Here is a 22,743-nt window from a genome sequence, read left to right as displayed (position 1 = left end):
AGGTGCAGGGCCGTCCGGCCCCGGCCCCGGCCCCGGCTGAGCGGGAAGGAGAGCTGGGGGCCCCCCGGCCCCGGGCCCTCCTTACGTCCCCAGAAGGCAGGCCCGTGACTCACTCGTGCATCTGGCCCAGGAGCACCACGTTGGGCCCCGTCCCTGTCAGTGTGGCGGTCCCTCCGATGCTGGCCGCGTAGCACACGCACAGGGTCATGGCCTTGCGCACGCTCCTCCGGTCGCGGTCGGCCCGCAGCCCCTCGGGGGGCCCTTCGAAGGTCACTTGGCTCCCTGTGGGGGGCACGCCACGGGCTGAGCTCCAGCGCCTGACCTTGCCCCGGGCCCCCGCGGCCTGCCTCCACCTCCTTCCAGGGGCTCAGCTCCACACAAATCCGGCGGCTTCACACACGCCCTTCTCTCCTGGTGCCCTGTCCCTGCTCAGGCTGTTCCCTCCGCTGGGGGACAGGGACAGCCCTCCGAATCCACCTCAGGGCCCTCTCCCCCCGCAAGGCCCGTCCCTCTCCAGCGCTCCCTCGGCGTCCGGCCGAGGCATCCCTGGGTCAGATGAGCCTCGCCGGGGGCCTCCCTACCCGGCCTGCCGGGCTCTGCCGTCCCCGGGGAGCGTGTCTGTGCACCTCTGGAGCCGGGACCCGTCCCGGGGCCCGGTGACAAGGCCATCGCCCCCCCACCCCGGGGACGTGCGGTGAACGCGGCAGAGAATGAATAAGACGGGGGCTCTCTGGCCAGCCCCGGGGCCTCCCCCTGCCCCCCGATGCCTGTGGGAGCAGAGACCCCCCGGGCAGGGGCAGGTGCGGGCAGGGGTGAAGGGCACCCGGGCCGGGGGCTCACCTGGCAGCTGGCCGGCCCTGCCCTTGTCTGCCAGCTCCAGGGCCCCCAGGCCGGCCTCGGCGGAGCCGGCGGTCTCCATCTGCTGTAACATGGCCTCCACGATGGGCACCATCATGGCCGTGGTGGCCGTGTTGCTGATCCACATGGAGAGAAAGGCCGTGACGCCCATGAAGCCCAGCATCAGCCTGTAGTGGGGGGCGGGGAGGGAGGTTCCCAGCATCAGCCTGCAGAGGCGGGGCGGGGAGGGAGGCCACAGGTTCCCCCGGCGCCCCCCTCCGGAGCCAGCGGGGGACGGGACGGCCCTGCAGGGGTGGCAGGGAACGGGGCCAAGGCGTGGAAGCCGGTGCGAGACCGGATGGTGTCGGAGGGGGTCACAGCTCTAGTGCCTCCCCCCGCAACCCTCCCCACAAACATTCTGACACCCCTGTGCCGGCTACGGGGTCACCGAGAGCCTCAGACCCAGTCAGGGCTGTAAGGGGCTCCCACCCAGCAAGTCAGCAGCAACATCCAGCGGGAGCCGGCCCAGTGGGGAGAGCTGGCCCCAGAGTGACCAGGCTGGGCGGCCAGCCCTCAGGGGTGGGAGCCTGCCCCACCCTCCATCCGCGCCCTCTGCCCCCTCCACTCGGCAGTGGACCAGGACCACAGACTGTTCTGGAAACACGTCCCTTTACTGGTAACACCCCACCTTCCCCAGCGTCTAGACTGGCTCCTCGTGGAGAACCTGTCGGACGGCAGCCTTCTCCTCGGCCTCCCTCCCAGCTCCCGCCACCAGGGCCGAGCACATCCCCTCCCCCACCCCCCAGCCTCCCTGGGACATTCGTCTCTGGCCGGAGCTGGAGGAACGTTCCCACATCTGCTCCCCCTTCGGCTGTGAGCAGGGAGGGTCTGATTCTTCCCCGAGGCTCCAGGGCCGGGACTGGAAGGCTGGGGGGGGCGGGGGCTGAACGGGACTCCGCTGCTGGTGGTCTCCGTGCTCCTGTGGGCCAGACCCCTCCCCGAGGTCACCGACCGGCCCGAGGAAGGATCCAGGGAGGTTCAACAGGTGTCCACGCAGGTGGGCCCCATGGACCCAGAAGAGCAGAGGCCAGGAGGAAGCCACGTCTGCATGAGTCAAGGCCCCACGGAGGCTCAACGAAAAGCCCCCCCAGGATGGGCAGTGCCGTGGACGGCCGGAGGCCGAGCTCCCAGGAGGAGCGGAGACCAGTGTGTGGCCGTCCCGGGTCTGGAAGGCAAATCTGTGCGGCTCGCTCCAGAACGAGGTCCACCTGCTTGTGGAGAAGTCACACCCTCCAAGGATCCCGAGAGTGAGGATTCTGAGAATTCTAGAATTCAAGCCTCTAGACTACGCAGGGGCTCTGCATTCGACCCCATAGAAGCTCCCTGCAGAAGCTCCATGGAGCGTGACAGATCCGGGGCCGGGGTCTGGGAGTGCCCGGCACGACCCCGACACATGGACTCCCCAGGAGGGATGTACCGGGAATTCACCAGCCGCTGCCTCCGGAGGCCCGGCTGGAGACACAGGGACACGGCCTGCCTTCACTGAGGGAGCCTCAAGAGAAAGGTGCGGCCTGAGTCCCCAGTTAGAGGCTCAGGCGGTCCGACCCCCATGTGGCCGTCAGCAGTCTTTAGCCTGAGGGCAAGGTGGCAGGTGCTGCGGTCAGGGTCAAGTGCTCCGCCCGCCCGGGGTCTGCAGGTGCTCTCACCGCACCCAGGGGGTCCTGCTCTCGTCACCTCCATGGGATGGCGGGAAGAGGCCTGTGGCGGGCAGGGGGGACCTTGCAGCCATGAGAAAGTGAGGTACTGAGTGAGGTGGGGGAAAATGACATAGTGGCTTCTCTGCGGCGGGGGCGGGGGGGGGGGTGCATGTGCCAGCTTCGGAGGGGCGGCCTTTCTGTTTCCCCTTGAACTGGGCTGTTGACCCGCCCATTTCCTGCTTTCCCCACAGAACCCCTAGGGGTATCAGGCAGGGCTTGATCCAGCCTCCACCCGCTCGGTTCCCTGCGGGACCTGCAACCCCTCCCCCAGGTCCTCTGAACACACAGGGGCCTTCCCTGCCCAGTCTCTTCTGCGTTCAGAGGACCTTTACTCCCCGCTGCTCACACGCCCCACCCAGGGGTCCGCTGCCTGCCAAGCCCTGGCGGCCGGCCCTTGCGCGCGGGGCATCTGGTGTGGCGCGTCCCGCCCCGGCCCGGCCGTGCAGAGCCCTGTGCCGAGAGAGAGAGGGCGCTCACTGTGCTGGCTTGGCCCCCACCCACAGGAGCGTGCGCAGGGCTATCCTCTTGTGCAGATTCCAGCGCTCCACGGCCACGGCCATGATGAGGCCGCCCAAGAACAGCATGTTGGTGTCCTTCATGTACTGGATACACACCTGGAGGACAGCACGGGGCCCATTAGGGCCACCCCGGCCCCGAGCCCGGCCAGCAGGCCGGGCCGCCCGAGCGGGGACGGGCCGGGCAGCTCCGACAGGGGCTCGGGGAGTGCGCCACGGGGCAGACGCAGGACGTCGCCGGGGGCCCCCGGGGGCGCTCACCTGCTTGGAGTCCAGAATCTTCAAGAGCGGGAAGAGCAAGGCCGGCATGAGGGAGGTGACGGCCAGGGGGATGACCTCCGTGCACCAGTACACGGCCATGAGGATGATGACGTAGGCACACCTGACGAACTGAAGGAGCAGCCCTGAGGCCTCGGCACCTGGTGCCCCCTTCCCCCACCAGGCCCCCCCCCCCCCACCCACCGGTGGCCGCGGGCACGGCCGGAGCAGGCTGCCGTAGTCAGAGGGCCTGCCCTCGGGCCGCCCCACCGGCCCAGGACCCGAGGGGCCCCAGGACCTCGTGCCCCTGCCTCCCAGCTGGGTCCTGGGCAAGCCCTCGCACCTGGGCAGGACAGAGTAAGAGAGGGGGCGTGGAGGAAGAGGGGGGAGGAGGAGGACGACGAGGACGAGGACGAGGACAGGATACAGAGGTCCCCGGCTTCCCACGGTTTGACCTAACGGTTTTTCGACCCTCCGAGGTGCCAACGTGGCCACACGAAGTAGGATCCGTATTTAGAATTCCCCGGGCTCCGCGCGAGCGGCCGGCCTCCTCTGTGACCCTGGCGACAGCGGCCTCAGCTCAGAACACCCGTTCTGCGCCCCCACGGGCCTCCTGGTTGTCACTCTCGGGACCGCACTCCACGAATTGCACAAGACATTCAACACTTTAGGTCAGAGAGGCTGGTGCCCGACTGCGGGGCCGGCTGGTGAGCCCCAGGCGCCACGGCAGGTGCTGAATGCTTTCTCCGCCTAGATACCTTCCGCTGGCCGTGGGTTCACGGGGACACAGCCCCGTCCCAAGTCCAGGAAGATCGGCACCTGTTTGGTAACGCGCCGGTCACTCTCACAACAGCAGATGCGGCGGGGATCCTGGCCCCCTGCCGTGGAGGAAGTGTTTCTTCTCGGCAGGCACGGGAGGTCGGGACCGCCCCACGTTCCCCAGGGGACCCGCTCGCCCCAACTCCTGCTTCGGCTTCTCATTCCCGTCCCAAAGGGCTGCCCGGAGCGCCTGCTCCCGGAAACTAGCTGCCAACCAGCCCGTGCGGAGAACCACTGGTGCAGGGTATTCAGGCTTGTTTTTACGACTGGGCTTTCTCATCAGCACCTCCCGTCACAAAGGCCTCGAGCTTCCGAGTGGAGTCTAACCCTGGGCGAACCGTCCGTCGGTGCCGTTAGCCGCGTAGCCCCCCGGGACCTCGGCTTTGCGGTGAGACAGGCCTGGTTCTGGCGTGAGCTGGAGGCCGGCCGCTCACCGGCTGTAGGACTTGGGGCCTCGGCCCCATCGCCTCCGGGGACGGGGATGACCTGGCCCGCCTCCCTAGGCTGGCATTTGGGGTGCCCACCCAGACCGCCCTCTCCCCCCGCTCCCGGCCCTTCCCCCGAGTCAGCCACACCTGCCGCCCCTGCCCCTCACCGTGCCACCGCCCGCCTGCGCCCTTCTGACCTTCCCACGTCCGGCCCCGCACACCGTGGCTCCCTCTCCCAATCTGCGAATCTGTTCAGGGCATCCCCCATTTAAAAGCCTTCTGTTGCCTTCAGGACAAAACCCAAATGCCTCAGCAGGGCTCAGGAGACCCCCTGTGAGGAGCCGACCCTACAGACACCGCCCCCCCCGCCCTGTCCCCCGAACTCCTCTGGCGGTGACTGTCACCACTCTTCTCTTGCACACATACTACCCCCCCCCCCCCCCCCCGCCTGGAGGGAGCGCTGGCCGCACAGCTCCGGGGTTCTCCCCGGCCCCTCCCCCGCCCCACCCACCCTGTGTCCCCAGCAGCTCGCACCCCGGGCTGTCACGGCTGGCCCCCACCCAGCACACACAGCCAACAGCGACCAGCTTGGGGGCAGAGCCCGAGCCCGTGGGTCACTCTGTCCTCAGCACCCAGCACTGACACTCAGGGGACGCTGGCCGAGTACCGATGCGGGGACAGACCAGCCGAGCCTGAGCCGTCCACCTGACGGCAGATGCTCCTGTGCACCGTCACCTTCTCGTCACCCAGGAGACCACCTACTGTGTGCAGAAAACATTGCACCAAGACCTGGAAATTCTCCATCTGGACGGTGTTGCCAGTCATAAAAAGTAAACTTCCTTCGGCCTCCCAGGAGCACCCCGGGGCACTGCCCGACGGCCCGGCCACTGCCGCGTGGGGACCAGCGGTTCTGCGGGGGACCGAGCCAGCCTTGAGCTGTAGACGCAGCATCCGTGGCCTCTGCCCCCACTAGACGCCAGTAGAAAGGGCCCTCTCCAGGGGTGATCGTAAAAATGTCCCCAGACTTTGCCAGACGTCCCGGGGCCCGGGGCCTGCAGGGGTCAATGCTGGTTGGAGTCGCAAGGTTCAAGGCAGGACTGCAGGGCGGTTAGAAGCCCAGGCTTTGGCGCTAGACAGACCCGATCCCTGTCTACTGTCTGCCACTGTCTGGCCTTCAGGGTCCCTGATGTGTCTGGACCTTGGTTCCGTGGCCGGGGGAGGCTAGGAATGATCCCCCCCAGCGGCGGACAATAAGGAGGTACATTGTAGAGACTTTAAAAACAGCAACGCTGTCCCCGAATCCTTCTCTTCGTCATCATCCTGCCGTAGCAATGCTCAGCAAGGTCGGTCGCGGATATCCCTCCCCGCCCCCCCACCACCACTCCCAGCCCGTCCCTCTCCTGGCTCGTGCCCAGCCAAGAGCACCCATTAACGTCCGGTGTGCAGAGAGGGCTGGCTGTGACTCATGTCGTCTAAACTCAGCAACGTGACACGTGTAACCACTCTTCACGGCCCGGTCCCTGGAGGCACCAAATATAACCCGCTGGGAATGCGTCTGGAAGGCAGCTTAATTCCGAGAGAAAGGTGGACAGTGGGAGTCACAGGGCAGAGCCCAGCACGCAGCGGGTCAACAGCTGTCTGCCCGATGCACAAGTGAATAAAACCATGGCTCATTATGAAACTAATTAGTAACAAGCAAGGGTGTCTGTGACACAGTGCTTAACGGGGAAACGTGGGTGAGAGCACATCTGTGCGTGAGTGTGTGTTAGGGCACTTAAGCGTGTTTTCATGTTCATATTATATGTAACAGACCTTGCAATTAAGAATTTTTAAATAATTTTGGGGCACCTGGGTGGCTCAGTCGGTTGAGCATCCAACCCTTAGTTTCGGCTCAGGTCGTGATCTCGCGGTTGGTGGGTTCGAGCCCCGCGTCCAGCTCTGGGCTGCCACTGTGGAGCCTGCTTGGGATTCTCTCCCCCTCTCTCTGCCCCTTCCCTGCTCGTGCTCGCTCTCTCTCTCTCTCTCTCTCTCTCTCAAAAATAAACATAAAAAAAACTTAAAAAAGAGAATTATTTAATAATTTTAACAAAACAAACAATAGGATGAACATATTGTTTATTCTGTTAAAGAGCAACCTTCTTGGGAAAGGACCCAGAGAAAAGTCCCAAGAAGTGAAGCAGAGATGATGCCAGGAAGGATCAAGGTGGAAAAAGAGCAAAGCCGGGGAGAGGGCCGGGCACCAGCAGAGAGTGGCTGCCTGGGAGCCGCTTCCGCTTCCGCAGCACGCTCGGGGACCGGGACGGCCGCCCACGCTGCTGACCGCCCGCCCTCCGCCTTCCGGGAAGCCCTGTCCCCGACAGGTGCACCTGGGTTCCTTGCACAAGGGGGCGCTGTGGGGGCGGGGCAGCGAGCTCTTTGCCGGTGACCAAAACAAGATGCACATGGGAGGGAACAAGAACACAGGGTCCGGATGCTGGTGGGGGGGGGGGCGGGGGACAGCACGGAAGGCTGCCTGTAGGATGCCTCTCACGAGGGTCTCCCCTTCCTCGCCTGATCCTCGCTCCCAGGGCAGGTTGCTGACATGCATACACACCCCAAGTTGAGGGTCCCATCATGAGGGTCCCCCTGTGTGTGCTCATGCGGGCGTGTGGAGGTGTGTGTGTGTCGGGGGGGGGGGGAGAGTGGGGGGTGTGGGGGGGTGTGGGGTCTCAGCCACTCTCTCTCTGAGCAGGAAGGTCAGCCAAGCTGCTGTCACCCTCCCAGGAACTTCACTCCCTGCCAGCACAGAGGAAACGCCAGCTTTCCTGCCTGGCTCCCTCGCCGTCTACGAGAAAATACGGCTTCTTGCAGCTGGTGCGGCACTGAAGGGCCCCCCGCGGTTGGATCTGAGGCCCTTGGCCGGTCCAGGGTCACGCGCAGCCCACCCAAGGGTCCTTCCGGCCTCCCTCCCCCATCCTAGGAACTGGCATCGTCCGCTTTTGGTGCCCAAAGTCCGAAAGCGTCAGAAGCACACCTCCTCGCCCACTGTAGAGATGAGAAAACCAAGGCCCAGAAAGCGCGGGCTCTTGGGTCAAGTCGCACAGAGAAGGCGGCGGTGGAAGTGAAATCCGTCGCAGGTGGGCTCCCCGAACTCCCAGCCCAGCCCCCCTGCCTCCTTGGCCCCCGGGGCGCCCCCTAAAGAGCTCCTCTGTTCCCCTGAACCTGCCCCCCGGTGGGGGTGGGGAACCGGAGGTTTCCTGTCTGGGCTCAGAGTGAAGGTTCTCAAAGAGGGATGGAGGAAGGAGCAGCCAGCAGCCACAAAAGGCTTCAAAGGGCTTCGGGCCTCTGCCAAACGGGCTTCCACGGCCCAGCGGCCAGGGCTCCCGGCCCGCCCCCGCCCTGCGGCCAAGGCCATTCATCCAGGCCTCCCTCCCTGAGCGCTGGGCAGCCGGGTAAGGGCCACGGCTTCCCCGAAGCCCTGGGTCGTGCCACCCAAGGCGTGAGCCTGGGAACGCGCCCGCCTCCTGCCCGGAGCCGCAGGCCAACTCTGACCAGCCTCTCGGCCGGCGGCTTCCCGGCCTCGGAGCAGGGAAGAAATGTGCATCACTGAGAGGGAAACTGAGGCTCAGAGAAGGGCCAGGGAGCGGCAGAGACAGCCCTTCGGGATCCACTCAGGGGTGATCGTTTTGTGTGCCTCCCTGACTGGCCTCGGGAGCCCCCCACAGCTGCGAATTCCTCATTTGCTAAGAGGGGGTGGGGGGACACAGGCGCCCAGGCTCCCCGTGGGTGCGGGCGACACTTGAGGGTGAAGCGGAGGGAGATTCCGAGCCAGGGGCCGAGCCCATGGACAGTCTGTGTGGCAGGATCCCAGCTAGCTTGCGGGTTTCTGCGCCCTGGGGTCTCCGTGCCCCTCGACGTTGTTTGTGGGCACCTCCCATCTGGCCCCCCGAGCTCCCGCCAGAGTGCGCCCCCGGGGATCCCCGCGCTCCAGCTCTGTGCTCCCGGGTCGGTGCCCGCGGCCCGCGCAGGGCGCAGGGGGTCGGCGGGGCTGCGCGGAGACGCAACTGACCTTGGCGGGCATCAGAATGACGAGTGGCAGCAGCAGGAGCGGGGTGAGGAACAAGATCACGAAGGACTTGAACCTGGAGACATAGCTGCGCGCCGCCGAGGCCATAACGCAGGAGGGAGGCGGCGGGAGAGGCGAGTGACGGCAGCCAGCGACCCGAGGGCTTAAGAAGGGGCCGCAGCGGGAAGGGGAGGGGGGGCAGTGCCAACCCCGCCCCCGTGGCGGGGCCTCCCCGCGGCCCCAGGGGCGGGGCCACCGCGCGGGGTCGGTGGGGCGCGCCGGCCCCCAACCCCGCCAACCCCGCCCGGGAGCGTCCTGGGCCCGGGCACCCGCCGGCTCTCCAAGCCTTTCCTGCGCTGCCCAGGACAGAGGCGCGCGCGGGGCTGCCGACCAGGGGCGATGGGTCGTTCGTGGTGCCGGCTTTGGCGTGAGCCCCAGTCCCCGGAGCCACCTGCAGCCTCCTGGTCTCCGCGGGGCTCCCGGACGGAAAGTCCTACAAGCCCCTGGGTCCCTCGGAGCTGACGCCCCGGCCGCTCCCTCCTTTGCCGGTTACTCCCGCCCCTGCCTCCCGCACTCCAGAGGGGTCTCTGGCGGAGACGTCCCCGCGCCCTCCTCGCCGCCGGCCTTGCGCCCGCAGGTCACCCCGGCCTCCCGGCCGCGTCCGCGCTGCGCTGGGCGCAGGACCCCTTCCCCCCTCCACGCGCCCTCCCCGACCCAGCGCGTCCCGCGCTCTGCAGCGATCGCCGAGGAGGCCGCGCAAAGGTCCCCGAGGGCCGAGCGCCTTTCGCCCTCCAGCGGACACCAGCCGCCTGCGGCTCCCGCCTGACCCAGGCTGCTGTTGCCAAGTTACAGAGGGGACGGCGGCGGGGCAGGGGGTCTCCGGTGGAAGGGCCCTTCAAACATTCTCTCTCCTGAAAACACTTACTCAGCGCCTGTTGTGTGCTGGGCCCCTGGCTGGGGCTGCACCAAGGTGCAGACAGTAAGGCCTCCTCACTGCCTCCTTCCCTCCCTCCTCCTCCGCAGGCCGGTCTCATCCTGCAGCTTTCTGTCGGTGAGTCGCACCCAGCCTGGGCTTGAAGCCCAGCCTGCCCCTTAGTGGTCAGGCCGGGTCTCATCCCGCCCTGGTGCTGGAGCCCCGCACGCATTTCCAACCTTTCCCGCCTGGATGCACAGCAGGACCTAAAACAACACATCCTAAGTCAGGCCGGTGACTTTTCCCGTGACCCCCACCTAAGGAGGCCCCCCAGACCCCTCCTGCCTCTGCGAGCCTCCTGCCAGCACCCTCCTGCTTTGTCCTTCTCAGAATTTCCCCCCTTGCCTTCCCCACCCCCGACCCTCTACCCCCACACCCTGCACACTCACCACAATCTGTACCTTTATGTTCACTGGCGTGGACTTTCTTTAATGTCTGCTTTATTCCTCACCGTCTGCCAGCCAGCACCTTCTCCGTGGCTGGTGCGGCGCACTCTCTCAGAGCCTTTGCTCCGGGCCGTGCGAATGAGACAAGGAAACCATTTCGGTAGGTTAACACAACGGCTTTCCAGGGGGCCCAACCCGGGTAGAGGTGGACCCCAGAGCCGTGCTGCCTGGATCTGTGTCCCGGCCTTATCCCATGAAGCTCATTTTTTCTTAAATCGCATGAAGCTCATTTTTTCTTAAATGGGGGTAGTAACACCAACTGATTCCAAAAAGTTGCCGTGAAGGTTGCAGGAGTCAACGCTCAGAGAGCTAACACGATCTCTGGCATCCGAGAAGCAGTCGGGAAAGATTCGCTCTTACCAGTATCCGAAAAATGCTCTGAGTTGCAGCAGCGATGGGGGAAGACTTCACGGAGGCGGTGACATTTGAGCTGAGACTTCGGAGCTGAGTAAGATTTGCCAGGCAGCAGTGGAGGCTAGTCAGAATCCATCAGCGAACGAAAAAATAACAAAGTGGTTGAGAAAAAAAAACTTTAGAAGTTTAGTCCTAGAACGTAAGTACTGCGACGAGAAAATAAACCACGTGGATGGAGGGATTATATCAATTCGTGGACGGGAAGACCAAACACCGTAAAGAGACACGCGTCTCTCAAGTCAATCAACAAGTCCCATTCGATTCCCGTTAAACCCCCACGGAGTCTTCATCTCACAAGCGGTCTAGAATTCAGACATTTGTGGGGAGTAATGGAAGGAAATTGCCCTATCAGAGTTCAAGGCTTACGAAGTCATAGTAATTGGTGCCATCACTCACTACTGGCATGGGGACAGAAAAAGTAGGTCACCAGATTAAAGAGCCTAGAAACGGACCGCGCACGTCCGTTTCATATGGAACCTTGACGTACAAGACAGATTGATGGATATTCAGTGCCCACTGGCAGCTGTTAGACTAATTAGTTTTTAGCAGCAGGGATATTTGTCTTTCGCTAAACATGTTGACCACGTAGGAACAGCGTGATGATAATATCTAATAAATTAATGAACTTATTTCCCATTTTTGTATTCATGAGTTTTATTTAGTTATTTCCAAAAGCTGAACATAAAGGTTCGATTTTCGAATGCAAATATATTTACCAACAGAAAACTCTGTTGTTTTTTTTATCAAACTCCCACTTACAAAAAGCTTAAAGCTTAAAAAAAATTTTTTTTAATGTTTATTTATTTTTGAGAGAGAGGGAGAGAGACAGAGTGCGAGCAGGGGAGGGGCAGAGAGAGAGGGAGACACGGAATCCGAAGCAGGCTTCAGGCTCCGAGCTGTCAGCACAGAGCCCGACGCGGGGCTTAAACCCACGAACAGTGAGATCATGACCTGAGCCGAAGTCGGATGCTTAACCGACTGAGCCACCCAGGAGCCCCCAAAAAAGCTTATAATTTTAGCCTGTTAACATCGCATGATAATAAATGAAGTAATGAAAAGGAGTGTATCAATTTATATCTTGTATTGGTAACTTACCGAAAAATGGAAGGTGTCAAACGTCATATCTCGATGTGCCTGCTTGGAGTAACCTACCCCCTCAGGATCTGTTCTGCATTTTTTCCCCTTGGGGCTTTTTAAAAATGATGTCCCTCAAGATATGGATTCAAACATTAGGATATATTTCTTGAAGATAAAAATAAATAGTTCCCTAACTAAAAATATGTTTTTACTGATATACACAAAATTAAAATTATTTTGGAATATTTGGTCATAATGATATATCATCTGTAATTGTGTAATGCAACTTTTATCCCCATCTGAATAACTTAATAGAATTTTAATACTTTTAATGTTTTTTTTTTTTTTTTTTTTTTAAGGAGAGAGAGACAGAGCATGAGCTGGGGAGGGGCAGAGAGAGAGGGAGACACAGAATCGGAAGCAGGCTCCAGGCTCTGAGCTGTCAGCACAGAGCCTGACGCGGGGCTCGAACCCAAAAACTGCGAGATCGTGACCTGAGCCGAAGTCGGACGCTCAACCGACTGAGCCCCCCCAGGCGCCCCTAATAGAATTTTAATCTTAACACCAAGGCAGTGGGGCACCTGGGGGGCTCAGTCAGTCTGTTAAGCGTCTGACTCTTGATTTTGGCTCAGGTCATGATCTCATGGTCCTTGAGATGGAGCCCCACGTCGGGCTCTGTGCTGACAGCACGGAACCTGCTTGGGATTCTCTCTCTCCCTCTCTCCCTGCCCCTCCCTGCCCCCCCCCCTCTCTCAAAATAAATAAATCAACATTTTTTTTTAAACTGAGGTATATCAATTTGACCTCAGTTTCAATTTGCAGTTACTACTTTCTGGTAAGACATAATGGGCTTCGTGTGCAATTTAAATTTTTGCAAATGTACCAGCCTATGGGTGAATTTCTAAGACATCAAAATGGGGATGTTGATGAAAACGGAGATGAGAATTCCCTTAGATACCGTTAGGCGGTGGATGCGATGGCCAGAATCAGACTCTAGAGATTACACAAATGTAGTAACGGCTTTTCAATCCCATAAACCCAGCTGCAACCACATCAGAATTTACAGAACGCTGTTCATGCTGAGCCCTGCAGGCCGCCTCCCCAGCACACTTGTTCATTTACGAAACCATCTATCGAGCAAAACAACTTTGCAAAACAGCCTCCGAAAGCACACCTATCGATGTTCTATGAGAAGAGCTGGGTGATAATGAGAATATAAGGCAAGCGTAACATCTTCACAGGCCATCGCGGCTCTGGACGCTCGTACAGACTAGCATCACTGGGGGCCAAGACTAGGCTTCTCTTAAAAATATTTAGAGCTGAGGACGCCTGGCTGGCTCAGCCCGTTAAGCAACTGACTTCATCTCAGGTCGTGATCTCGTGGTCCGTGGGTTCGAGCCCCGAGCTGGGCTCTGTGCTGACAGCTAAGAGCCTGGAGCCTGTTTCACAGTCTGTGTCTCCCTCTCTCTGCCCCTCCTCCGCTTGTGCTCTGTCTTCCTCTCTCAAAGATAAATAAACATTTAAAAAAATGTGAAAGCACAGGGTGGATGTCATCTCTTGCCTCCATATGCTTTCAAAGCCACTTGTCTGTGGCAAAGATAAAAAAGGTTGACTCGCGATTACATTTGTCTTGAAATAAGAATTTAAAAAAAGGTTCTGGCCCGGTGCTGGCGAGGGCACGTCGCCCCTGGGTCTCTCCCACACTATTGCTGGGAGTTTACAGCAGCCTAGACGTAGAAACGGTCTGGCTTATAAAGTCAAACATGCATCATCCTGGAGAAGAGACAGCACGTTCACGCATCAGCCTGAGTGTCAATGTTCGTAGCAATGTCATTAATAACGGCCCCAAGCCAGCAACATCCCCGCGTCCCTCCACGGGTGAGGGTGTAAACAGCCAGCCGGCCGTGCGGCGAAATACCATTCAGCCGGGAGAAAGAACATATCCGGACGGATCTCAAGGGGATCCTGCTGAGTGAACAAGCCAGTCTCAAAAGGCTACGTACCGCATCACTCCATTTATCTGACGTTCTGCAAGTAAAAAAGTTAAGAGGGAGCAGAACGGACCAGTGGCTGCCGGGGAGCAGGGTTGGGGAGCATGTGGCTCCAAGCAGGTGACTGGGGGGGGAGTCTCCGCGGGGACTGGACCTTCTCTATCCTCGTTGCGCTGACGGACGCACCGAGTCTCACCGCGCGATAGCGTTTGCTACGCTGAAAACGTGCCATGTCGTGCTGTGGTTTGCTCTGGGCTACAGACAGACGTAGGAAAAGAAGATGGAAATACACATCACGCTGGGTCTAGTTTTAACCTGCTGGGGAGGCGGCCGCTGTTCGGAGCGGGGCCCCCACCGTGTCTGAAATGTTTTATTACCTCGCGGGGGACACAGGGGCGTCCACCGCGTGGTCCCCGCGCTTCCTCGCATATTTTGAGTGTGGCCAAGTGAGCGTGTGCGCCGTTTTCGAAGGGGCCTACACACACACGGGGCACCAGCGCAGGAGTGAGGCTCCAGGCGTAAGAGAAAGAGAGAGGAAACAGCCTTTCGGACGAAATAACTGAAAGCTGAGCCACCCCGCACCCCAGAGCCCCGGGGGCGGAGAGGCCGAACCGTGTGTTTTGGAGTGAGGTGAGTTTTGTTTTGCTTTTATCGCTGTGTCCATCAGTGACATCCCGGGTAGAATGTGCACTTTGACCCCCCTTCCAGGTCGGTGCCGGGTCCAAAGTTTTGTGTCATGAACGAGTGACGCTGGCTTGACGGGCTGGCACGCGGGTCCCTCTGGGCTCCCGGACGTCTCAAAATTTCCCCTTTGCCCTAATTATTCAGTTCCCTTCGCGCTGAATGCCATGGAATTCTTTTCCTGAGTCCTTTTCTTCTCCTCTCTGGCAGGTCCCTCCATCAATGGGGAGGACGAAAGCTTCGGTTTCCATGGCCGGGACGTGTGCTTTTATGGCACATTGCATTTTGTTGTTAAAGACGCCAGATAGCGGTCTCTTCTGCCGAATTAAGTGACAAAATCGTGTTGTGCAGGGTTTTCTTTTAAACATTAAAAAAAACTTTTTTTTGGGGCGCCTGGGTGGCTCAGTCGGTTAAGCGGCCGACTTCAGCTCAGGTCACGATCTCGCGGTCCGTGAGTTCGAGCCCCGCGTTGGGCTCTGGGCTGATGGCTCACAGCCTGGAGCCTGCTTCCGATTCTGTGTTTCCCTCTCTCTCTGCCCCTCCCCCGTTCATGCTCTGTCTCTCTCTGTCTCAAAAATAAATAAAACGTTAAAAAAAAAAAAAAAAAAAAAAACAAAAAAAAAACTTTTTTTTAATGTTTATTTATTTTTGAGACAGAGGCAGACAGAGCATGGGCAGGGGAGGGTCAGAGAGAGGGAGACACAGACTCCGGAGCAGGCCCCAGGCTCCGAGCCGTCAGTCCAGAGCCCGACGCGGGGCAGGAACCCACAAACCGTGAGATCATGACCTGAGCTGAAGCCGGACGCTTAACTGACCGGGACACCCAGGCACCCCTTGTGCGGGGTTTGCTGTAACAAAGAAAGTTGTTCAGAATCCCGGGTGAGACCTGGGTCATGGGCATGGAGGGACAGCACCCACGACGTCCTCTCCCTACTGACAGACCCTCCACAGGGGGCTCAGCACGGCCTCTCCCCCTGCTCCCCCGTTACACCTGCTTTTCTCCACCTTCCCAGACCGACCGCTACGCTCCTGCCTCCCAGGAACAGAGAACTAGAACCAGTGGTCTACACCCACGGCCCCCAACCTCTCCTCCCACCCTTAAATCCAGGCCAATGTGGCTGCTGTTGCCGTAACTACACTGGGACAAACTGACCAGTGTCCCCACCTCGCTGGTTCTAGTGACCCCATAGGGTCTGTGCTGGACTTGCTCCTGGCAGCACCTGAAACGACCGAGCTCTCCCTCCCGCGGCCCCTCCCCTCCACCTCCGGGGCCCCCCACGACGGAGCTCTCCCTCCCGCGGACCCTCCCCTCCAGGCCCCCCACGACCGAGCTCTCCCTCCCGCGGCCCCTCCCCTCCACCTCCGGGGCCCCCCACGACAGAGCTCTCCCTCCCGCGGACCCTCCCCTCCAGGCCCCCCAAGACCGAGCTCTCCCTCCCGCGGCCCCTCCCCTCCACCTCCGGGGCCCCCCACGACGGAGCTCTCCCTCCCGCGGCCCCTCCCCTCCAGGCCCCCCACGACCGAGCTCTCCCTCCCGCGGCCCCTCCCCTCCACCTCCGGGGCCCCCCACGACGGAGCTCTCCCTCCCGCGGACCCTCCCCTCCAGGCCCCCCACCACCGAGCTCTCCCTCCCACCGCCCCTGCCTCCAGCTCCGGGACCCCCCCAAGACCGAGCTCTCCCTCCCGCGGCCCCTCCCCTCCACCTCCTGGGGCCCCCCACGACGGAGCTCTCCCTCCCGCGGACCCTCCCCTCCAGGCCCCCCACGACCGAGCTCTCCCTCCCGCGGCCCCTCCCCTCCACCTCCGGGGCCCCCACGACCGAGCTCTCCCTCCCGTGGCCCCTCCCCTCCAGGCCCCCCACGACCGAGCTCTCCCTCCCGCGGACCCTCCCCTCCAGGCCCCCCACCACCAGGCTCTCCCTCCCACCGCCCCTGCCTCCAGCTCCGGGACCCCCCCAAGACCGAGCTCTCCCTCCCGCGGCCCCTCCCCTCCACCTCCTGGGGCCCCCCACTACCGAGCTCTCCCTCCCGCAGCCCCTCCCCTCCAGCTCCGGGAGACCCCCAAGACCGAGCTCTCCCCCCCGCGGCCCCTCCCCTCCAGCCCAGGGGCCCCCACTCTCTGGTCCCTCCCACCCTGGTGGCTCATCCCTGGGCTCTGCTGCCATGTCTTGTAAAGCTCTGAACATTCGAGAATCCCAGGGCTGAGTTCCTTCCCGACTCGGTCAGTGGGCTGGCTCACTGTCATCTCTATGACGTGGGTCCATCTCCAGGCCACCCCAGGCCTCCTCCGGAACAGACTTGCGTCTCCAGCCGCCTACCTGCTGGCTCCCCTTGAACCCCTACACACGCCCGACACATAAACTGTCCCCATACGGGCAGAGCTCCCCCCCCAGCACCCGCTGCTGTTCTGGCTGTTCCCCAACCTGGGAATGGGGTCCCCAGTGTAGCCGAATGCCTCCCTGTCCTCACCTCCATGGGGACCGCCCCATCCCAGCCCGCAGCCTCCCTGCTTCCCCGCTACCTCTCCTGTGCGTCCGCAGCACAGCCCCCAGATGACCTCAGCCACCTCTCCCCTCTGCTGAAAACCCTCGTTAACTTTCCACCTCGCTCACCGTGGCCTCAGCCGGAAATGGTCAAGGTGTCAAGGGGCCTGGCGTCCCAGCACGTGCGTCCCCTCCGCGAGCCCGCTCTATTCCAGCTGCTCACCCCAAGAGACCACACCTGCTCCCGCCATGGGGTCTTTGCAGATGCCGGCCCTTCGTCCCGGAGAACCTTCCAGGCGCCTACCCACAGGACGTGCCCCTCGCTGCCTCCCCACCTCTGATTCCCGCCGCCGGGTGAGAAGGCCTTTCCCGTCCGCCCGCATCAACGGCGTCTCCGGGCACAGTTCACAGCCCCTTCTGCGCGTCTCTTCTCACCTCTCCCCACAGCTTTTGATCGGGTCCGTCCCCGACTAGAGCACGAGCTGAGGGAGCAAGAATGTGTCCACTGCCCTGTTCACCCCTGCCTCACACATAGTAGATGCTCAACAAAGCCTGGCTGAAGGAGGAGGGAGGGAGAGGGAAACGCCAGTACGACTTTCAGCTTTCCAGCTTGGGGGCTGGGGGGGTTGGCTGGCGGGTGGCAGGGTCATTTACAAATATGCGCATATTGTGACAACTTTGACACCAAATCCAGGCAAGGACGGTTCTTAAGGGAAAAAGTATATGCCTGCAGATGAACACGTACGTGCCCCAGATAACTCAGTGTAAAATCAGCCCCACAAAGCACCAAAAACGTCTTTTCTTTACCCTTTTATTTTAGAGAGAGAGAATGAGAGCCTGAGCAGGGGAGGGGCAGAGAGAGAGGGAGACACAGAATCCGAAGCGGGCTCCAGGCTCCGAGCTGTCGGCACAGAGCCCGACGTGGGGCTTGAACCCACGACCCATGAGATCATGACCTGAGCCAAAGTTGGATGCTTAGCAGACAGAGTCACCCAGGTGCCCCTAAAAAATTTTTTTTAATGTTTATTTGTTTTTGAGAGACAGCGGAGGAGAGGCAGAGAGAGAGAGAGAGAGATAGAATCCGAAGCAGGCTCCAGGCTGTGAGCTGTCAGCACAGAGCCCGATGCGGGGCTCGAACCCACGAACTGGGACCTGAGCCGAAGTCGGACGCTGAACCCACTGAGCCAGGAGCCCCAGCCAAACACGTTCTCACACGACACCCCTCCTCAATGAGCAGTGTGGCCGAGTGAAGAACTCTACGCTGAAAACCGCTTTCCCTCAGAAACGTGAGAGAATTTTCTCCTCTGTCTTTTAATATCCAGTGTTTTTATGCAAACTCTAAGTCCATTCTTGCTCTGGGTTAGTTTTAAGGGAACCTGCTGTATTTTCCTCTCTGGAAGTTGACAGGCTTGTCCCCAGGGTTCTGAGATTTTCGAATCGAATGTTTAGTTTTGTGTGTGTGTCAAGCTTAGCAAACTGACGTCCTTTTGTTCTGGAGATTTTTGTTAAATTATTTCTTTGATCGTGTCTTCATTTCCGTTTCCCTCAACTTCACCTTCCAAGATTCTTATTGAGCTGGGTTTTTTTTTTTTTTTCCCACTATCACATTGTTCATTTCCAATTAACAGTAGTCTTTCGTTTTGCGTTCTCTTCTTGTTCCTGAAAGCATCTTTTCAAAAATCTCTCCGGATCTATTCACAGCATGCACACGCACACGCGCACACACTCTCAGGCCTCACCTCCGCACGAGGGCAGTCAGACCTGACCGCCTCCAGCATCCCTGCTCACCTCCCTGGTGAGATGATTTCTTGGCATTTACAAAGTTCACGTGCATTCCTTGGCTTTGGGCTTTACCCCTCTGGCCTGCGAGCGCTCTGAGTGCACAGCCCCCGAGCCAGGTGTTTAAAGGCCTTTTGGCTGTCAAATTAATTAATCAATGAAAGAAAGTGGAAAATTCAGGAGCCTAGCCCCTCTCTACTGTATCTCGTGAAACAAAGCAGGATAAGGAAATAATTCAACCCCGACTGTGCCTCCTGCCTTGTAAGGTCATTTCCCACCGCCTCGGCCTGCTGCCCCGCCTTACTTTTCCCGACGACACGCACATATTGGCTCTTTACTGATAGTAAAGAGGTGCCTGGGTCTGATTTTTTTCTCTTCCGCCCCAGACGAGTGACAGGAACAGACTCGACGTGCGTGGTCATTTGTCCCGTGTGCCCCGACACGGCGTTTGGCAGCAGCGAAGGCGGCCGTCGTGTCAGTGAGACCGGAGGCCCCCGAACACCGACCCTGAAGTGCCCCTCAGGGCCCCGGGAAAATGCCCGTCTGGGGACAAGGAGGGGCGTGTCTGCTGGGGGGGGGGGCGGGGAGGGTACAGCAGGTGCTGTCACCAGTGTGTGAAGAGAGACCTCAGACAGACGAAGGGCAGGAGAGTAGCGGGGACCAGGGCACGCACAGAGTCCTGGAGCCGTGGCTTCTCGCCAGGGGCCTAACGACAAGGTTCCCCTCCCGCGCCTGCCGGCCGAGCAGGAGCCGGGAGGGCACCCCCGGACTCCGCTGCCCATCGGGGCCCCGGGGTCGGCCCCCAACACAAACACAGAGGTTCCGGGGCTTGAATTCCATCCAGAGACCGGTCATTTCGTGCAATTGCATGCGGTCTGAAAAAGAAACTCCCACCCCCACACACTGCCCTCCGGCAGACAGCAGCCTCCACCATCGCGTCTCGCGGGGCCCGGGTCCATTCTGACCACAGGATCCTCCCAAAGGCACCACCGAGGGGCAGGCGCAGTCACACCGTGTAATTTCCGTCTGGGAAGCGAAATGCCTCTGCCGTTACATCATTCCCCTTAGCGTAGCGGTCCCGGAGGAATAACGCCCGAGATGGTTCTCGAGGCCGACGACTGAAATCTTCCTGTTGTGATTTTCCCTCCTGCCTCCCGTGGCCCCGGACCCCCCTCACACACAGTCTCTCACTTGCCCTCAAGTCCACGCGCGGAGGCGAGTGCCGTTATCCCGCTACCTGGTCCAGCCCACTGCCCCGGCGTCCTCCTCCCCGCAGAAGGGGACATCTGCACGACTCAGGTCAGGGGCGGGGCTCCCATGGCAGCCCGGACCCCTCCCGTCCCACGGCTGGACAGCCGCCAAGCGGGCGGCCACAGTGGCCTGGAGAGGAGTCCTAAGCTCACGCGGGGCGTTTTGCATCTAGTGTTTTACGGGACGAGGTTGGGGAGGCTTGGTGGCCAGCCAGGGCCGGCTGGCTGAACGATGAAGTCATGCGAGCCCGCGGACCCGCTCACGTCGTGGTGGGAATGGGGACAGGCTTCGGTGCCAGCCAGAACGCGCCCACTCACCCGCTCAGCGGTGGCTCTGCAGCGGGCCCGGCGGTCAGAAGGAATTCTCGCTTTGTCTGTAATATTCTAATTTTTTTCAGTGGAAGCACGTTGGTGCGTTAGTGACATAGTCATGAGTCATGTTTAAAATCAAAGGACCACGGCCGTCCTGCTGCTTGGAGAGCCCTCGGGGTCTGGGAGGGGCTTCTAACTTCCCGCTCTATTTGACTCAGACGCGCACCCTTCACGCCCGTCCAGGCCGGCCAGCGCCCGACCTCCCGCCACAGGCACCTGGGCACCACACTCGGGTCCCTCTGGCGGAAGGCGACCGATCAGAACGCCGCACGGGAGAGGCCTTGACTCTCCAATCACTCGTGCAGACAGACCAGCAGCTAACTACAGCCGGGGCAAAGGAGGGCAGCCCCGACCAGTGGTAACATAGGAGTCGTCCTCAGGGGAAGGGGGGGAGCCGGGCGGGACAGTCTAGAAAGAGGAAGCATCTTGGAAGAAAAGTAGGATGTGGACGAGAAAGCTCGGGGTCACTTCCAGTTCACCCCTCTCCCACCGATTATTGCCCCCGGGAGGCCTCACCACGTGCCCCCTTTTGGGTCTCAGCCACCCCTCCGTCCCGGGGGTCCCCGCGGGAGACAGGACACCCTGTGACGTCTCATTTTTTTCATTACTGTCAATACTCACCAGAGCTCCAGGAGACGGACAAGGGTGGGCAGCAAAGGTCTCTCCTGGCCCGGCGCCCCCTGCCCACATGTCCAACAAGGTGGGCTGTGACTCGCTTGGGCACCCAAGTCCTGGAGTCGCACCAACCTTGTTTGAACCCAGCTCTGACACTCGCCGTGTGACCTTGGGCAAATTACATAACCTCCCTGTGCCTCCGTTTCTAGAGCTGCAAAATGGGGCTGTTAACGCTTACACCAGACCAGCTGGGCGACGAAACGAGACAGTGCCTGCAAGATGCTTGGCATAAGCCTGGAGACCCCACCGTGGGGTCTCTGGTTCGGTGCCCGGATTTAAGAGTCAGGCAGGAGACCGGAGTCCGATCCGGGCCTTTCCCTCCGTATGGTGGTTTGCAGCCCTCCGTTAGCACGGCTGCTCCGGGCTGGGAAAGGCTCTGAGACCCCAGGGGTACGCACTAGGAGGGGTCTCTCACGTGAGCGTGGGGGCACGTGTGTGGCCTCACGTCCTGTCCCTGCATCCCCGAGGCCCCCGTCCCGCAGACCGTCACCCCTTCTCTTCCAGGTGAAGCTTACTGGCACCTGGGGGGGGGGGGGCTGCCCCGCACGCTCGCCCACGGCATCCCGGCCCCCTGCCCCAGCCTCACTCCTGGGGCCGGGTCCCCTCCGTCTGACGAGTTCATCCAGGGCCAGGGTGGCGACGGGGACCTCTGCCCTCTGCCCCTCTCTCCTCTGCAGCAACGCAGCCCATCTTTCCTCCACGAGCTCCAGGTGTCTGTCCCCACCCTGTGCACCTGCACCTCCAGACATGTCAGCGAGCTCATCCGCTACCGTCTTCTTCTTGCTCTGATGGAAAGGCCAGAGGCCAAGGCTCAGCTCGGAGCCCCGGCCCTGGGACTCAGAGCCAGCCTTCCCTCCTACACCCGCGGCACGCCGCATCCCCACACCTTAGAATCCCCCGGGACCTCTCTCAGCCTCCACAGCCCCGGCCACGTGCCAGACCAGGGATGTCACACTCTCTAGGATCGGGCACATCAGTGGTTTTCTGCAGGTTCGCCGAGCGATGCCCCCCCACCCCCCGTGTGGACAAGATTGGGAGGTCGTGCCCTTGCATCCAGCACCGAGAGCCCCGAGCCTGGCGGACCAAGGGCGGTCGGTCATTACTACCCAGCGGTGCCCCCAGAGAACCCTGTTTGATTCCAGATGAGGGAGAATGTCTGCAAGTTGTAGCAAAAAGCTGCCATTGGAAGTTACGCATGCAAGCTCCCCGAGGCCGAAATAAACGAGTATTTCCACAGCTACGCGGCCACGTTCAACCCTCTCCAAGGCTCAGGAATTTCATAATCGTGTTTACAAACCATAAAAGGTGAGTATGAATTGTGAAGCTAATTACACACGGGCTTGACTTTTTATGAATCAAATTCTGGGAACAGAAAAATGCCCTGAACGTTTTTAACATGAAGCACCTAGTATCTAAAAGTTTCTAACAGAGTTGCAATTATCTGCAAATTCTTTAAGTTCCCGCTGAGCCATGAGATGTGCTGCCCCCACGTTTTTATCTGTCTAACCACCCGCACCTCCTTCCTGTGGAAAGACCACAAGTGGTGCGCAAAGAAATGTCTTCTATTCAGTTGATTCCACTATGCACGTGTGACGTCTGTTGCCTGTAACAGAACTTGATTTCTCTGAATCTCAAATCTTTGGGCCACTCAGCCCCGTCCGTTAGGAATTGTCGGGCTGTGGACGCCCCCCAAAATGCTGACCGTTCCTCGGGAAAAGGAACACGCACTCGAAGGCAGCTTTGCGCACAATTTCTGGGAGCACCTGCCCTAAACCCCCCCCCCCCCGCCAGGTCCCCAGTGGAGTCCAAAGAAATGAGACAGAGGCCCCAAAAGCTAAGTGCACTCTCAGGATCTGAACCCAGACCTCCCGGCCCTGCAGCCGTCCTGGGGGAGACCGGCCCGGGCCACTCTGCCTGGGTTCCGGGTCTGAATCTGCTGCCTGT

The 22,743-nt window shown here is 60.6% G+C and overlaps 1 protein-coding gene across 5 annotated transcripts in view; it reads right to left on the bottom strand.

The window, feature by feature from the left end:
• SLC13A5 (solute carrier family 13 member 5) overlaps positions 1-22,743 on the bottom strand; it is a 44,528-nt gene that overhangs the window by 15,074 nt on the left and 6,711 nt on the right. Inside the window, exons 2-6 of one of the 5 annotated variants that reach the window (XM_078437936.2) lie at positions 10,439-10,553; positions 3,371-3,499; positions 3,072-3,208; positions 841-1,025; positions 114-282 (exon numbers count right to left, since the gene is read on the bottom strand). In XM_078437936.2, the coding sequence (XP_078294062.1) occupies positions 114-282; positions 841-1,025; positions 3,072-3,208; positions 3,371-3,469 (590 nt within the window). In that variant the 5' untranslated portion in view covers positions 3,470-3,499; positions 10,439-10,553. Of the gene's footprint in view, positions 1-113; positions 283-840; positions 1,026-3,071; positions 3,209-3,370; positions 3,500-4,186; positions 4,669-8,662; positions 9,353-9,584; positions 9,761-10,438; positions 10,554-22,743 lie in introns of those variants that run through there. The other 4 variants (XM_060647646.3, XM_060647645.3, XM_060647649.3 and 1 more) reach the window with 4 other exon arrangements.

This window comes from Panthera onca, chromosome E1, assembly GCF_046562875.1.
Source record: "Panthera onca isolate mPanOnc1 chromosome E1, mPanOnc1 haplotype 2, whole genome shotgun sequence".
NCBI lineage: Eukaryota > Metazoa > Chordata > Mammalia > Carnivora > Felidae > Panthera > Panthera onca.
The sequence above is the reverse complement of the archived record's forward strand: the minus strand, read 5'-3'. Positions and strand labels throughout refer to the sequence as shown.